This window comes from Phyllostomus discolor, chromosome 5 (genome assembly GCF_004126475.2).
Source record: "Phyllostomus discolor isolate MPI-MPIP mPhyDis1 chromosome 5, mPhyDis1.pri.v3, whole genome shotgun sequence".
In the NCBI taxonomy this organism is placed as follows: domain Eukaryota; kingdom Metazoa; phylum Chordata; class Mammalia; order Chiroptera; family Phyllostomidae; genus Phyllostomus; species Phyllostomus discolor.
In genome coordinates this window covers 23062295-23079355 of record NC_040907.2, presented here as the reverse complement: position 1 = coordinate 23079355, position 17061 = coordinate 23062295, and the positions used below count along the sequence as shown (strand labels likewise).

Here is a 17061-nt window from a genome sequence, read left to right as displayed (position 1 = left end):
GGGAAATAAATAAGAATAAAGGATTAAAAAAAAAAGCAGCATAACAAAGTGAATGAAGAGAGAGAACGGTGAAGAGTCAAGGAATGACAGGATGAAAAACATGAAAAAATGTATGGATGAGATTAAACAACAAAAAAAGAAAAATGCAATCTTAAAGAATAATTAAATTACATAAGACCAAGACAGATATGACAGATAGGTAAAAATGACCTGTCTCCAGATAACACTAGGCAAACACTAAAGATCAAAGGGACATAATAAATTTAGATGCAATAACATAGAGGGTGGGGCAAAAGTAGGTTTACAGTTGTTTGTATGGAAAATAATAGAATGGATATACAAAATAATAATATAAGAAGAAACTGTTTCTCATACAACTGTAAACCTACTTTTGTCCCACTCTGTATGTAATCAAGAAATTAAAAAACAAACAAAAAAAGAGTATGCATTTTAAAATTTCTCTTGAGTTTTCTATGGTTATTTTGAAATTCACTCAGAAATCTTTGACAAAAGTATCTATGACTATTATTATGAAAAGAAAAATATCGCTAAAATTAAAAAAAATGCTGATCCATAAAGAATTAAAGAAACAAAAAAAGTTATTATGTGAAATTATTTCATTACAAAATAAGAAACAGAAAAAAACTATAAAAATTATAATTTTCAAGTTGATTTAATTTTAGCATCAGATGATTAATATACCAGAATATAGATATTAGATATGTGGTCTATTAAAGGGTCATTTTTAAAAGCATGTTTCATAATTCAAACAGTATAAAGAAGTTTTTTTTTGCTAATTAAACTTCAAACATAAAGAGATGTGCATATGACTAACTTTCAGAAAAACACCTAACCATATTCGAATTTCTTTTAAATGTCTTGTCTATGTTTTTTTCCAACTGAACCAGAAGAGGGAGCATTTTTTTTCCATTTCTAGACAGAGAAAAAGGGCTGTATCCTTATGAGGAACTACACACACAAATATCTAAATTAATAAATTATAGTTTGCATAGCTTAATAACAGAAGCCAAAGTGTTTCAGAACAAGAGCACTATACATCTTTTTCTGACTTAAAGTTTCTATCAATTACCTTACAAAATTAGCCAAAATTAGTTGATATTATTCCAATACATCAGGATGGTCTTATTAGGTCTAAGGTTGTACATACTTTTCTGTTGTTAAACACTGAAATGGAACCTCTGAGGTAGTTTAGAGACACTGAAAAGATAAATTTATATATATTTATATACTTGAATCCATTTGAAGAAGTGTGTGTATATGTATACTTGAATCCATTTAAAGTAGTATTAAATGAATTGCAATTATATAATAGGAAATATTTGTTGGGTTTAAGTATCTATTGCCTAAGTTAAAACCAAAATATTGTGGCCATATAATACCCCTGAAATGATATAGTTTTTGTTTTATAAAGCATCTTAACTAACAAGCATGAAAAGATTAGTTTCAAAAGCATATCTAATATATAAAAGGCACATAATTTTAAAGTTAAAAGAATGCAGAGTACCTGGCATGCAGAAAAAATGAAAGCAAGTATGTTACTTGTTGGTACTAAATAACGTGGTATTTCTCAAAAAAACATGGAAATGTAGAAAATTAAACAATACATAGATAAGAACAAAGTATTTTAAGGAATAACAGAAGATAATTTAGAATTCTGCTATACTTAGAGCAACTTGAACAAGTTTTCTTAGTGGGAGGAGGTGGTGGGCGGGCAGGTGGAACTGTATATCCAGTGAGGCACAATGTAGAGCAGAAAAGCTGTGTGGACCCTTTCCTCTGATAAGCAGTTTGCCCCTTCTGGAGGATTTTTTTACACCCAGAACAGGAAACTCGAACAGCTGTGGCTGGAACTGAAGGAAGCATTTTATTCATGCCAGATGACGCCAGAGGAGGCTGAAAGCCAGTAGTCAACTGTGGAGCTTAAAAATAGAAAAAAATTGCAAGAAAAATGTTTTACTTTTACCATGAATTTTAAGTAGTCATCTTTCTTTCTCTTCTTGAACTAGTCTTGAAACCCAATACGAATTATGCAATACACAATTAAAGCCATTCTAATATAGCAGAGAGAACTGCCTAGTGTACTAATATAAGCAGATACTTCTTCTCACCCATATTGGTCAGAATAAATAAGTATAATTCATTCAGTTCTGTTTCTTACCAAGAGGACTGCCACTGACTGAAAACACAGCACTAATTTTCAGTTCCCCCTCTTGAGTTTTTTGCGGCTGGCCATGACTAAACTCCTTAAAAAAAAAGAGAGAGAGAAAATAAATAAATATATTGAGGAAAGAATAAATACAATGTATCCAAAGAAATCCAGACATTGAAGACATTTTACTATAGCTATATAGGGGTGGAAAATGTTTATTTACTACATTACCAGTAATAAAAAATAACAGCAACAAAATATAATTGTAATAAGGGAATAAGTTAAAGGAGCTAATTAGCCTATAGTACTACCAGATATTTGCATATTATTTTTAAAAATTCTTAATGTTATTACAGTATTTTAAGTTGCTGGTTATCTATTATAAAAGTAATACACACTTACTATACAAAATTTAGACAAGTAGAAATAGGAAAAACATTCTAATTATATTTCTATAACCCCAAACAACCACTGTTATTCTTTTGGTATATTTCTTTCCAGTCTTTTCCCCTCCTGTATTCAGAGGTTTTATTTCTTTACATGGTTGTAATTATACTGGATATACCACTATTATAAAGATTTTTTGATCATTTGAAATCAACTGAGGATTTGCTTATTATTAAATATTACTCCAAAATAACTTCTAGTGGCTAAATATCAGTGTTTTTTAAATTGGGGTCCAAGAGTTCTTGAGGTCTATAGATATATACTGTAGGGAGTCTCAGAATTCTGAAAGAGTATTTTTTAAGACAGTGTCTTTATTTCAGTGACATGTTTAGTAAATGTAAATGTTTCAAATCATAACCACATACAGCTGAGTTACACTACAAGTTTTCAGTGCTGCTGTTTGCTTTTACACTTAATATTATTGCACTGTGAAACCCCAAAGTGGTAGATTAATTCACTGTTTATCACAACGAAATTTGCAAAACACTGCAAAATTTCCTGTTCTTGGAATTCTCAGGAAACTCCAACATATCCCCTTTCTTTGTGGTGAGGGTGTCTGCACATTACTCAAGTTCAAGAAATACTGATATATTGTAATAGACATAGATTACACAGGAAAGAGAATGGAGTGAAGTGAGTGAGGCACCTGCCTCAGGCATAAATTAAACATCAAAAATCTCAGTAATTAAGGTAAAAGAATATGTTAATGCAATATTTTTTAATCAAGAATGTAAAAATCCATGATGAACATAACACCAAAACTCCAAATAAGTAAGGACAGACTCAGTATTGCTGATTTTCCTTTGGACTCAGGCTCCATCCAATTTGATGGCCATGTACAGCATTGAGGTTATATAACCTCAACCTCATGTTGGTCCATTTGTTTCCACACATTTGGTTTTATCAGTAATTCCATGATACATATCTTTGCAAATACTCATATTCTTATTTTTAGAATTAACTCCTAAAGAAAGGATCCTTAGAGTGGAATTACTAGGTAAACAGGTACACAACAAATGTTCTAGATACACAATGACATATTGTTTAAAAATAAAAACTTAATTTTATTTATTCCAGTAATTTGTGGGGGAAAAGCCATTTAAACGTCTTTTGTCCACTGGTGTTTCAATTTGAAATTCTTTTTTACTATCCATTTACAAAAAAGTACTGTAATGTTACAGTATTAACCCTCTGTAGTATCTGTTACCAACATTTTCTATGTACTTTGAAGTTAAAATTTTATGGACTGAAATTTCTTTTTATGTCAAAAAGCTGACATTTTTACCTTTGTGATTCCTTCTATTTCTAGCAAAGTTCTACTTCCACAATAAAACAGTAGGAACATGGTTTCATTGTTTATAATATAGTCCTTTAATCCAGAGGCTAACAAACTTTACCTGCAAAAGGCCAGATACTAAATATTTTCAACTCTGCAGTGCCCTAATAGAGTAAAAGCATCCAGAGATAATATATAAATGAATGACTGTGGCAATGCTCCAATAAAACTTTATTTACGGAAACCGGGAAAAACAACAACAAAAAAACAAACACAGAGGGCAGGCTGGATCTGGCCCATTACTGACATTTTGCCAAATCCTGCTTTAAATCTGGGATTTATCTATTTTGATGTATAATAGATATTTTTTTATTTCTCTGAATACCTGGTAAATTTCTTCCATTTGCTATTAACATATCAAATTCCTTTAAAAATGTCTCTTTAGTGGCAATCTCTTCTGTATCATTATTAGCCTGACTGGCTTTATGAAACCACACTATTCTAATGAAAATAACTGTGAGATGTTTAACCAATCAATAGAATTTGCCACTATCAACCTTTCTATTTTTTAGAAGCTACGTGTAATGTGTGTGTACATGCTTATCTATTTTTTAATACAACACAACCCACTGATAATAAATTATATAAAAACTATACCTTAATGAGGAATAACTGATATCTTATTTTTAAAAAATGTCTTACCATTCATTCAAGTTGTCTTTTATCTGACATAATACATTTTAGTTGCTTTGCTGTAGGAAACAGTGTTATCTTCTCATATTATCTAACTGAGAAACTACTAATTTATAGAATATGGGTATCTTTTATTTAATTAATATTCAACTAGCTATTTCACTCAACTTTCGTGAATTCTACTAATTCTCTAATAAAGATCCTTACCAGCAAATGATGATAATTTTGTCTCCCCTTTTCCATTATTTCTTCTAATTTCTTTAACATGTTTTGGGTCGAAATCCAACAAGAGTTAAATAATAATGCAGAATCAGTAATTTTGTGTTCTTTTAGTAATTATAAACAGTAGATTTCCATCATTTTAGTTTTAAATTCAATGACTGTTATTGATCTGAAGTAGATATTTCCTTACCATGATCAAGAGAGTATCTATTATAAGAAATGCATAGTGAATTACATGAGATGTGTTCTGGCATCTATATGTTTATATATAGTATTACTTGACCTGTTGGTGAAGGTATATATTAAAAGATTTTTTAATATTAACCAATCCTGATATTCTTATGTTACATAGTATTATGCAAATTTAAAGTAAGAAAAATGTAATTTCAGGAAAAAATTGGCATACTTTAATGGTCTCCCATCAGCTCTCTTGCTTACTGTCAGTGACAATCATTCCAAACTTTTGACACATTCCATAAGCCTCAAGGATGTATTACTTATGTAATATAGTAAAATAAGTATATACCTTAAGTACTCTGTTTATACACTCCACAATGCCTTCAAGGTAAAATCATGTTTATTAAGAATCCCCTGACAATGACTAAGTTTACAAACATTAATAACAAATCAATGACTAATAACTTGAGAAGTAAAAATGTGATAACCTAAAAGCTTTCAGAAGCAGAATAACAGGTGTCAAAACAAAACAGAAAATTTCTTTACCAATATTTTTAACTTCCTTTGTTTACCAAAAAGAAGATCCATATCAGTATCTCAAGAAAGTATTTTAGAAATGAAGAACTCAGTTCTTATAGCCAAGTAAACTTGGTATGACTCAAAATAGCCCCAACATGTAATACTGCATTCTGATTCCCAAGACTATAGGGCTTACTACTGTGACAATTTGCTTTCCCATTCTAATCCATTTATTATATGAAAGATTATAGATTAGCTCTCCTTTTATTATGAGCAAAAATAAAAGATCATGATTTGCCCTGGCTGGCATAGCTCAGTGGATTGAGCACGGGCTGCGAACTAAAGTGTCGCAGGTTCGATTTCCAGTCAGGGTACATGCCTGGGTTGCAGGCTATGACCCCCCAGCAACCGCACATTGATGTTTCTCTTTCTCTTTCTCCCTCCCTTCCCTCTCTAAAAAATAAATAATAAATTTAAAAAATATTTTTTAAAATAAATAAAAAATAAAAGATCATGATTTTAATGTAACATTTACTGAATTTCCAGCTTTTAAGACCTATCGAAAAAGGGAAAAGGATAAAATAAGTTCTCTGGCTCTCAAAGTTTGTATTTTAAAACCTCCCCTAGGCCTTTTAAAAAAATTATTTACAGAAGGATTGGTAGACTAATAATAATAATAACTTGATTATGGTCCCAGATTGTCTCCTTGAGTAAAACTAACTTAATTTCTATGAACCTCAGTTTCATCATCTACAAATGGAGTTATTATCGTCTACTCAGGCCTTCTGAAATAAGAGGATGAAACAACACAGTACATGTAAAAGCATCTGTAACTATAAAAACACTACTGAAAATATCATGGTGGTATGCAATGGGATTTAAATGAAGAAATGAAACTAGGAAGCCAAATGATGTTATGCCAGTAACAGAGACAGGAAGATAACAACTAACAAACCCAGAAAATCATAACAGAATAATCAAGAGCAAATAAGTAGAAGTAGTGAAATTTATCCACACACATTTCAGTACTTAGTGATTTATGCAGGAAAGTAAAGAAATTAAAACTAAAATAAATCGTGTAAAAAAGAGAATTAGGGAGTGAGCTGAAAGGAAATCTGCAAGTTAAGCAAAGAGAAAAGCCAAGGGAAGTTTTGACACACTGCCATGAGCTAAAGCTATGATCTTATTAAATCATGAGAAAAGCTACTACTAGTAATTAATGGTCAAAACAAAAACAAATCTATCAGTATTTTATGAGCCTCAGGTTAATAGTACTGTTTTATTATAAGAAAATGATACATTGGAACTCCCTTTTCCAATCTATGGGAAATGAATGAGTGATAAAGCATTAGGCAGTACTGAAAAGCAAGGAATACAGATTTCCAATGGTCATGGGAAAGAAATACCTAAAAGAACAGGACAATGAAGAAGGAAAAGGAAAGAGGGAAGGGAAGGGGAGGAGGGAGGAATACAGAGAGGTAGGGAAATAGGACAGAAGAGGAGGAAAAAGAAAAGAAAGAATCATAGTTTAGCATGAGGTCTCCTGAGAGATTTCTGGAAGAATTATCAAAGATCTGCTCCTCCAGGATTGGTGTAGCTGATAAAGAGGACTTCTCAGAGAAAAGGAGCTTTACCCACCCACACGCTGGGATGCCTTATTGTAGGGTCACGATGAAGAATGCTTCTGGACCTTGTATCCAGGACCTATACACATTCCTGCTTGGTTTTCAAGAGTCCAATCAATCAGGTGGTGAAAGCCTTTGGGGAAATTCTTCCCCATAATCACAATGAAACCTCAAATTCAGTGTTTTATAACATAATATTACATTCTGAATAGAGTAAAAAAAAAAAGATGTTTCTTTGTCCTGACAGTTCCATCTTACAGTATTTACCAGCCGCTAGAACCTCTGATTACGTTCAGAACAGTAGTATAAATAATCCTTCCTGATGTCCTCTTCTCCAATATATTAGGTCTTTGCTATAACTGCCTTTTCATCCCAAGAAGAGTGTCACTGACTCAAGTACAGCAAGAATAGGATGCCTCTGGTACCCCACCATCATTATGATTTCTTATGGATTTCCCATGTCCACACAGGGGTATACAAAGAGACAGGAGATGTGTCCTGTACATGTATGTGGTTGTACTTTTCTGAGGTATACATTGCCACATGAAATTTTTCTAGATGCCAGGACATTTCCTTATCCCTAATTCAGGTATCCAAGGTCTCTATTTTGCCTGTTTTTATTAAATATGCTTTCCATCTACCTTCTATTCAAATATTTTAATGTTCCTTCTCTATCATCATCTTTGCAGCCCTTTACAATCATACCCATCCAACTCCTACAGTTTCATCATCATTAGTCTACACAGCTACCTTCCACTGGCCATCAAGAAATGCTTGCTTAAATGAATGACAATCTGACCCTACAAATCACCTACATCTATAAATCACCTATTCTTCTATCTCCTTACTCTAAAACAGTGGTTCTCATTAACAGATGATTTCCCACCCCCAGGGGACACTTGGTAACATCTGGAGACCTTTAGTGGGGGTGAGGCATCTAGGAGGTAGAGGCCAACTTTACTGCTAAATATCCTACAGTGCACAGGACAGCCCCTCACAATAAAGAATTATCTGGTCTAAAATGTAGTAGTGCTGAAGCTGAGAAACCCTGCTTAAAGACATCTGAATGAAAATAATCTCTTACACAGAAGTCTCACATTCTCAATGCCCCCTAGTATAATGGGATGATACGGAAGGATAAGCTGTCTTCATATAAACGGTCATTTCAGAGAAATAGCTAATTCATACTATCTTTACTTTCTCAGCCTCTGAATTAATTAGATCTGTATAAAACATAGGTCACCCTCAAATAATTGCTGCTACTGTATATTCATCCCTTGTTCCCCTTCCAACATTCCAAAATGATTACAGTACCTGATTTAATTTCTTTCTTCCATCCCCACTACTGTAACCTCATTAACTGCATGAATAACTTTGCCAACTTACAGGATCTCTGACTTTTACAACCAGAATTACACTAAAATAGCAGAGCTCTATCCTTACCCTTATCACTCAAAAGACCCCAAATTTGGTCTATCCCTTATTATCCATCAAAGCCTTCTTTACTTTCTAGTCACTGATCCAATGAACTGGTTCTTCAATCAATTAACCCTTCCAAAAATACCCTGTCCATTATTCCCTCCTGAAAAACATTTAAATCCATTCATAGCCTGTACTTCATTAACAGAAACTTCAAAGTTTTATTACATTATATAAACTCAAACCATAAACTCATAAACCTTTAGCCACATTCTCTGTACTAAGCTCTAATCCTTGAAGACTCACACTTTCCCTAATTCTGCACTGAAATTGTAAAAATCAGGGAACAGTGGTATTTAGGAACAAAGTAGAATAATAAATAGCCTTAATTACTACTCAGGAAACATTTACTATAACTCTTGTTGATTCCTTAGCATTATTCTCAAAAGAGAATTCAAACTGCCTCAACCTTCATTAAGAGTCTCCTCTCACTCTGTCAACAAACTACTTCACTTCTTAATCAACAACTTCCGCTCTCAAATGAATAATTCATGTGTGAAAGGAAAAGAAGGGGAGAAAAAAAAGGTGAAATGTTTACTTGAGCATTGTCAGGTTCATCTTTAATTTTGTCTAGTAGTCCCTGCTGTGGTGCCATTGCTTTGTCATACTCATCATCCAAAGGTTCTTCTTTAATTCTAATATTTGATGCAAAGGAATTCCCCAGTTCCGAACCAATGGATTCTTTATTGGCAAATGGATAGCTGGAATCCTAAAACACAATATAAAGGATTAATAAATATTCAGATTTTAGAATTATTCCTCTTCAGGTTCAACACCCAAAGAAAAACTCGCTGGAAATGAAGAATTCTACGGACAGTCATCAGAGTCCCTAAGCCTAAAAAAGTAAATGTGAAATGTCTAAATATCAAATACAAATAGAATCTAATAGCTAAGACTTCTTAGAACATCTCCAAAGATGCCCTTTCCAAAATAATAAAGCAAATAAAAAAGTCAGTACTCCACCTACTACATATAGTTACAGTTTAGAAAGTGACATTAAGAAAACTTTGACACTTGCCACAGTTACAGCATTCTACATACACACTGAAAACTTACCCTAAAGTTTGTTTCTGGGGTTTGTGGTAAATGAGTATGTAATGTTTCTTCAACTTGATTAGCTATTGAAAGAAAAACAAAACAAAACAAACACATGTATATGAATAATAAATCTTATCAAGAGTGACCTAAAAAGCTATCATTTGATAATCACCTCGCTTTTCCAACAAAGATGCTCATTAGCATGAGATGGGTCCCCCAAAAACACTCAACGGTAGTTTCATTCAAAGTAAACAATCTGGCCCCATCTAACTCTTAGCCTTACCTCACACCTTTCCTTGCTTAAACCTAAATAAAGTAACTTTATTCACTATGCTCTGAAAATTACTTGTGTTTGTTGTTCTCCATTTCTGCTTATATCACTGCAAATTCCCTCTATCTATCCTAATCTTTACACAGTCTTCCAGACACAGCTCAGTTCAAAATTCACCTCTCCTCTATAAAACCACTCCTGGCCAGTAAGTTAAAAATCATCTCTAAGAATACCTAAAACACTATTTCAGTTATCTGAAGGAAATTTTCATGTACTACCTTATGACAAACTCTTCCACCACTGTCTTTAATTATAAATTAAATCTTATGCTATTCAACTGTTGACTGACACTTCTAATACTTGACTTGTCCCTTCTAATACTAGACATTATGACCCTTGAGGATAAGTACCTTCATAATACTCAATATCCCTATAGGGAATACTAAAAATATATACTGAGTAATATAGTATACCCTTGCACAGCCTTCTACGTAATGGATACTTAAATTAATTGTTGTTTTTAACAATACTAATGTATTCTTTTTACTGTATTTTTGCTAGTACTGTCAGAAGAAATTTAAGGGTTGGTAAATTATACCTTACTTTCCTCCCTCACATCCACTGAACACTTATTGAAACATTACTATTTTCACTGTACCCAAGAATACAAAGATGAATCAGAGATACAATCTGACCTTCAATAAATTCCTAGACCAGTATGTAAGGCAGAAACAAATAAGAACTATAATACTGTGTGATATGAACTATAAAATAATGAGATATGAGCAAAATGCTATGAAAATACAAATAAGGAAAAATTCATTCTTGATGTAAAAATGTTAGGTATGACCACAGTGTAGAAGTTATATGAATTAAGGCATTGCTGGATAAAAAGTACTTTTACAGGCATATATACAAAGAGAGAAAAGGGCATGCAGGCAAATGGAACAGTAAGAGAAAAAGGAGGCATGAGGAAAATATACGATATATTCAAGAATGGAACTAGAGCTAATGTATAGGGTACACTGAGCAAAAAGGCTCAAGAAGAGTCTCAAGAAACATCTAAAACACAAAATAGAGATATTATCAAAAAGAAAAATCCTTCCTAATTTGGTGGGACAGCAGTTTGAATTAGTGCTTACAGCACAAAGAAGTTAAATCCAACTTCAGGTTCCAATGTTCAACCAAAGAAAATGAACAGGTGATTCGAGTATCTTGCCTTCTCATCAAAATATGGCAACCAGGGGAGGGAGAAATGAGGTTTAGAGCTATTTTTCAACCATTTATACCATTACCAAAAGTTACAGGGAGAAATTCACTCTGCGAAGAACAAGGATAAAAGAGAAATGACAAGCTTACAATGAATTGAACTGTTCCCACTTCCCTTAGCATCAGAAGTGTTAAAAGCTTTATTATTATAAGTATGTCATTATTTATTGTGTTTTATTGCTCTATTCCAACAATTATTACCTGCTTTATCAAAAAAACTGCTTTTCAACCTTGAATCCAACTCTTTATGGGGTTTGTCCAACTGTTTTTCACATTCATAAGTTAGGTCTCTATTTTTCTCCTTTCCAGAAAATGTCTCTTTGTTGTTTTCTCTTACTAGACTAAAATCTTTCGGTATTGATTTAAAGACAGAAACCTGATCAAACTGTTTGGGAAAGTCTTTTTTTAATTTATTTTGAATCTCTATTTCATTTTCATTGTCTGATTCATGCTGTGTGACTCTTCTCTCTACTTCCAAGCTATCATCAGTATGAACTGAAGAAACAAGATTGTCCTTTGAACTAAAATCCTGTTCATCCTCATTGTCACTACCAACGACTGGAATTCCTGCAAGATCCCCAGAGTTCAAAAAATAATCATCTTCATCCAGCAATGAATTTTCAGATCCTGTTTGATTCGGCATTCCATAAGACATGCTGTCAAGGGTAGGAGTTAAGTTGTGGTCTATATCTTCAGACATTTCTGTATCCATGATACCACCACCTTAAAAAGTAAAATACTGTTTAGACAAATGATAATGCTAAAGTTGACCACATTTATAAGGCCTGTCTGGTATTTAAACAAATATTTATATTTTTCTTTCCAAACAAAATATAGATATTACTGCAATATTCAATTAACAGTTTGAGACGGTGTGACATATTTGACTATCCCTATGTGACAGATACGGAAACAGGGACCTAAAACTTGAGAAACTATTTTTAGTTAGGAAGAAAGGCAATGCGATATAGAAAATAGTACCTACTTTAGAATCAGACATACCTGTGTTGAAATCACAGCATGATCACTGAAAATTTGTGACCCTGAGAAGTAAACTCTCAGGTTTTTTTTTCTATAAAGCAGTGTAATACTAACCTTGGAAATTAATCTATAATGAGGATTAATGGTAGTGTATATGAAGGACCTACTAACGGAGTGACTGATACATAGAAAAGAATAAGAAAGTGACAATTACAGCTACTACAATGATTATTCTGGGGACCTAATATTAGAAATCAGGTAGGTCCCCTGGTCTCAGAGTCCCAATTTCTCTGCATTAACTCTAATAAACACAGCAGTTGATGTTTACAATAATAATATTTAAACATTAAAATAAAATTTATTCAAGCTAAATAAATTTAAGAAACTGTTTACTAGTCAAAACTGTGTGCTCAAGTCTCTCTTATTCCAAAATAAAACCAAAAAACCCTTCAGGCCTTGTATTTCTCTTGCCCTCATTCACCTTTCCTTCACAGTCAAACTTCGAGGAAAAAAAAAAGTCTACATTGGTTTGTTTTTATTTCATCTTAATCCTTTGAACGAATTCAATTTGGTTCCCAATTTTGCATTTGAAATGCTCTCAAGAAAATCATCAATGATCTCCTAATGGTCAAATCCATTATGATTTGTGCAGCAAACCCATTACAGGGTGTATCGCTCCTGGATAAAATTCCTCTGGTTTCTTTGACACTGTATTTCTTTCTACCTTTCTAAACAGCCTATTAATTCATTTCATTCTCCTCTTCCTATATGCACTCAATATCAGCTTTGCTCCAAGATTCTAGTTTTATTCTCATTTTATACACTTGGACTATTTTATTTACCATCATAGCCTTGACTTTTGCTGCTGACCTCCTAAATACTTTAGCTTAGACCCAAGAGTCAGATTTCTATATTCTTACAGGTCCCCTCTAGGGACCTCCAACTTAGTACCTCTAAAACCAAACTCATCCTGTTTCCATTTCAAGCATATGCTTCTTGCATTTCCCACACCTGATTAACAGTATCACCAAACCAGAAGTTTGATCAACAGAAAAAGAGAACACTCCAATTTTCCCTCCCCCTGGACAAATTCTCTAACTCCATCACCTCCACTTAGCGCCATTCTAACACCCACATCTCTTCCTGCTGACAGTGTACTAAATCCAAATCCACACAGTTATTTAAGAAGCAACCATATTCTTACAAACCCTAACCCTGAGCTACATTTAATTGGTCCATGAGCAGCCAAACTGGAACTGATAGAAACACACAGTGAAACTAAACAGTAAAAGTATTAGTGGCACCAACACAGCCTTGCTTTTATTTGTCCCTGAAGCCCATATGAAACCTTCAATGTGGCTGGTTCTTCAATTCACTCCCTGGATTCTATGATCCAGGATAAATTCCTCTTTTTAAGTTGATCTGAGTTAGATTACTACTTATAATCAAGTCTTAACTGATACAGGGTCCAAATGAAAGCATTTGTCAAGTGGCCCTTCTCCATTAATTAAAAAAAAAACGAACAACAATTATCTTTCTAAACTTTCTAAATCATTCTATATTATACTTTCCTTTAAAACCTTTCAACAGCTCCCCAGTGCCTAAAGTGCTCATTCATTCAGCACATACAGGGTAGGGCAAAAGTAGGTTCACAGTTATTCACATGGAAAAAAAATACAGTAACTAATAAATGATGACAAGAATAAACTGTGTTTTGTATAGTCACAATCATAAACCTACTTTTTGCCCCACCTGTCTTTATTAGAAAACCACTATGTAGTAAGTACTGTGATGATAATCCCCCCTCACAGAATTAGAAAAACAGACAAATAGAGAAAATAATCACCATTTTTACTTAACAAATAATTGAAACAACAGATGTAAAATCTTAGAAATATCTACGACTTAATTTCACATGGTTATGCCACAAAGAGAGAAGCAGGGAGGGAAGGCATCACACAGTGTTCCATTCATTGTACTGTTCTTTTCACTGTTCTATTTATTTAAAAATCCACATAATACTATTGAAACAAGTGGCGGGAGCTACTGCAGAGCACTGTGGTTGCCATGTGTAGTGGTGTGCACTGAGGTGGTGGGCAGGCACTGTGGCTGTGGGCCTGGCCATGGCACAGCAGCTCTACTGGGAAAGGGATATCACCCTGTGTGGGAGCACCGATATCATAGCCAAGCTCTTCTCATTTGGCATCAACAGAATTTATCCCTCTGAAACCTTTACTCAAGTGCAGAAATAAGAACTCACCTCACTTGTAACTACTGACCCTGAGCTCATGAAATACCTAAATAATGTGGTGGAACAACTAAAAGATTGGTTAAACAAGTGTTCAGTTCAGAAACTGGTGGTATGCATCCCAAATACTGAAAGTGGTGAGGTCCTTGAAAAATAGCAGTTTGATAGTGAGAGTGGCAAGAATGCCAAAGATGACAGTATACCCAAAGTCTCAGAAAGCTCTCCAAGATGAAATTCGCTGATTGATCAGACAGAACTCAGCTACAGTGACATTTCTGCCACTGTTGGAAGTTTCTGGTTCATTTTATCTGCTCAACTATAGACAAAGATTTGGTTGTACCTGAAATGTAGGAAGAGTCTGGGACCACAGTTCATTACCACTTCAGAGCAAGTTCATCTGCATACCTTCACTACTAAAATCCAAAAAGTAACAGCATGGTGGCCTACAAAATCCCTGTCCAAGACTGAAGACAAACCTAGAACAATAATGTAATTCTCAAATGTGTGTTTCCTGAAACCAAGTCTACTATAGTCTGTGTTGTATTTCACGGATGAATTACTAGATGGGGAAAACTTAACATTACACTTTAACTAAACTGTACATAATTGCTCCATTTTCTGGTACCTGTTTGATTTTCCACAGAGTTGGTATAGTTTTTTATATACTGTTCAGAAGGGAACCAGAAGATTACATCAGCACTGTAATGTCAATTCTTTGAAGGTGGTAACTAGATGGAGAAACTTTTGCTCTAAAGCTAAATGCCTTTGCAAATCAGACCTTTTGGTCAAGTAGCTTGACTGAGAATATAGGTAAATATAAAACATAGCAAAAAAAGTCTGAATATTTAGAATCTTTGTTTAAGTCCTAAAGTAACTGATAACCCACAATAACAAAATATTGCTGGTAGGTCCTTTTGCCATTTATTTCATTTGTACAGTTTCTATATTGAAAAAATCTCCAATTATTTGACAATATATGTAACTTACACTTACAAAGCTATTGCTATTGTGTTTAAGTTTCAGTAATACAGAATTCTTAGAAGTGTCTTTTTGTATTTTATAAAATCATGTTTTAAATGACAATGATCAAGTTAAATGTGCATGTTTTTAAAAAATTCTCATAATAATAGGTTAGGGTGAAAATAAAAAAGAGGGCATTAACACACACACCCTATGTATAGTGTAATAAATCTATCAGGCTATAAGCAACTAAAGGTCAGAGTTAGAGGCTTCTCTATACAACAGGTTTATCCTTAATACCAGATCACATAACATGCTCAGTAACTGTTTAATGAATGGAAAGAATACGTTTTTCATGTGGTCAGCAGTTTAATCTACATTCCACAGCAAATGAGAAAATATTAAAAAATAATACTGCTAGCAACTTTCAAAATTTCTACATTTAAATTCAAAATCTGGTATTGGAGGAGCCAAGATGGTGGAGGAGTGAGTGGAAGTTACATTAACCGCCTCCCAGGACCAACCTGCAATTACAACTAAATTGTGGAGAAATCACCTGGAACAAACAACCTTATAACCTTTCTCTTAAGAGAGTAACCTTACAACCAAAGACAGACAGGACTCAGTTTCAGCACAACATGACTGGCAGGGAGCGTGGTGGAGATGCAAGAGGGCTGGCTGAGAGTCCGTGGCAGCAGCTGAAGTACTGGAGGGATATTTAAGCAGCCAGTTAGAACTCCCTGACAAGTGTGGGGACTAAGTTGGATTCCCAAGCCTAGAGCACCAGAGCCCAAAAAGTACACAGATAACATCCAGCTGCAAAAAGTGGCAGGGTTGCTCTCTGCCAGAGATGGACAGCTGGAGACACAAAGAGCTGTTTAAAGGGCCAACACACAAATTTTGATTTGCAGGCACTTACCCTGGGCTCCAGCAAAAGATGTGTGTGGGTGGGGGGAACAGAGTAGGCTAGAGATGATTGAGAGACTAGGGATGGAGGTTTTGGGGACAGAATTGAGAGAGTAGGGATCCCAGGGCTGAATCATGCTCTATACTGCAGTGGTCGTCTGGCTCAGGCAGACCACTCCCCTCCGAGTAGCAGCAGACTGACTGGAAACAATAGCCACACCCCCAGGAGGGATTCGGCCCAGCCTTGAGGTACTTAAGCCTGACTGCTGAGTGCAGGGTGACTAGATTAACTGAAGGAGTCAGCCACAGAGACTAGATTCCCGGGAGTCTAGATCAAACTGCCTAAGATCAGACTGAGTCACCATCTGACATCACCAAAGGTGGATCCAGAAAGAAAAAACAGTGGTAAATACTAGATGCTACCAAGAAGAAATCTACCATGGTCTTCTCCATGATTGGCGAATTTTTCTTTCCTGAATAGCTTTTTAACATTCATTTTTTTGTCCAAGTTTGTGCTCTTAAATCACTAGATTTTATATTATGGTTTATTTCAATTCCCGTATTTTGCCCTCCCTTCTCTTACCCTGTTTTACCTTCTTTCCTCTTATTTTTGTTTTAAATTGTTTTCTCTTGTTACAACTTGTTTCCATTTCATACTCTTACTTTCTCCCCCAGCCAGCCTTTCAAAACCAATTTTCTTGTCAATAGTTATCTCACATGCTTTCTCTCACTCTTAAATAACCCGTGTTCTCTCTACCCCTTTAGCCATCTCTGCTCACT

General features: G+C 34.3%; 1 protein-coding gene and 1 pseudogene across 5 annotated transcripts in view; one reads left to right on the top strand and one right to left on the bottom strand.

The window, feature by feature from the left end:
• Positions 1 to 17061, bottom strand: part of ZMYM4 (zinc finger MYM-type containing 4) — a 142067-nt gene that overhangs the window by 47514 nt on the left and 77492 nt on the right. For 3 of the 5 annotated variants that reach the window (XM_028512785.2, XM_036025762.1, XM_028512787.2), the window contains exons 3-7: positions 11388 to 11909; positions 9665 to 9726; positions 9147 to 9317; positions 2180 to 2264; positions 1685 to 1940 (exon numbers count right to left, since the gene is read on the bottom strand). In XM_028512785.2, the coding sequence (XP_028368586.1) occupies positions 1685 to 1940; positions 2180 to 2264; positions 9147 to 9317; positions 9665 to 9726; positions 11388 to 11909 (1096 nt within the window). Of the gene's footprint in view, positions 1 to 1684; positions 1941 to 2179; positions 2265 to 4793; positions 4845 to 9146; positions 9318 to 9664; positions 9727 to 11387; positions 11910 to 17061 lie in introns of all 5 variants that reach the window. The other 2 variants (XM_036025763.1, XM_028512788.2) reach the window with 2 other exon arrangements.
• LOC114497181 lies at positions 13913 to 15239 on the top strand (annotated as a pseudogene).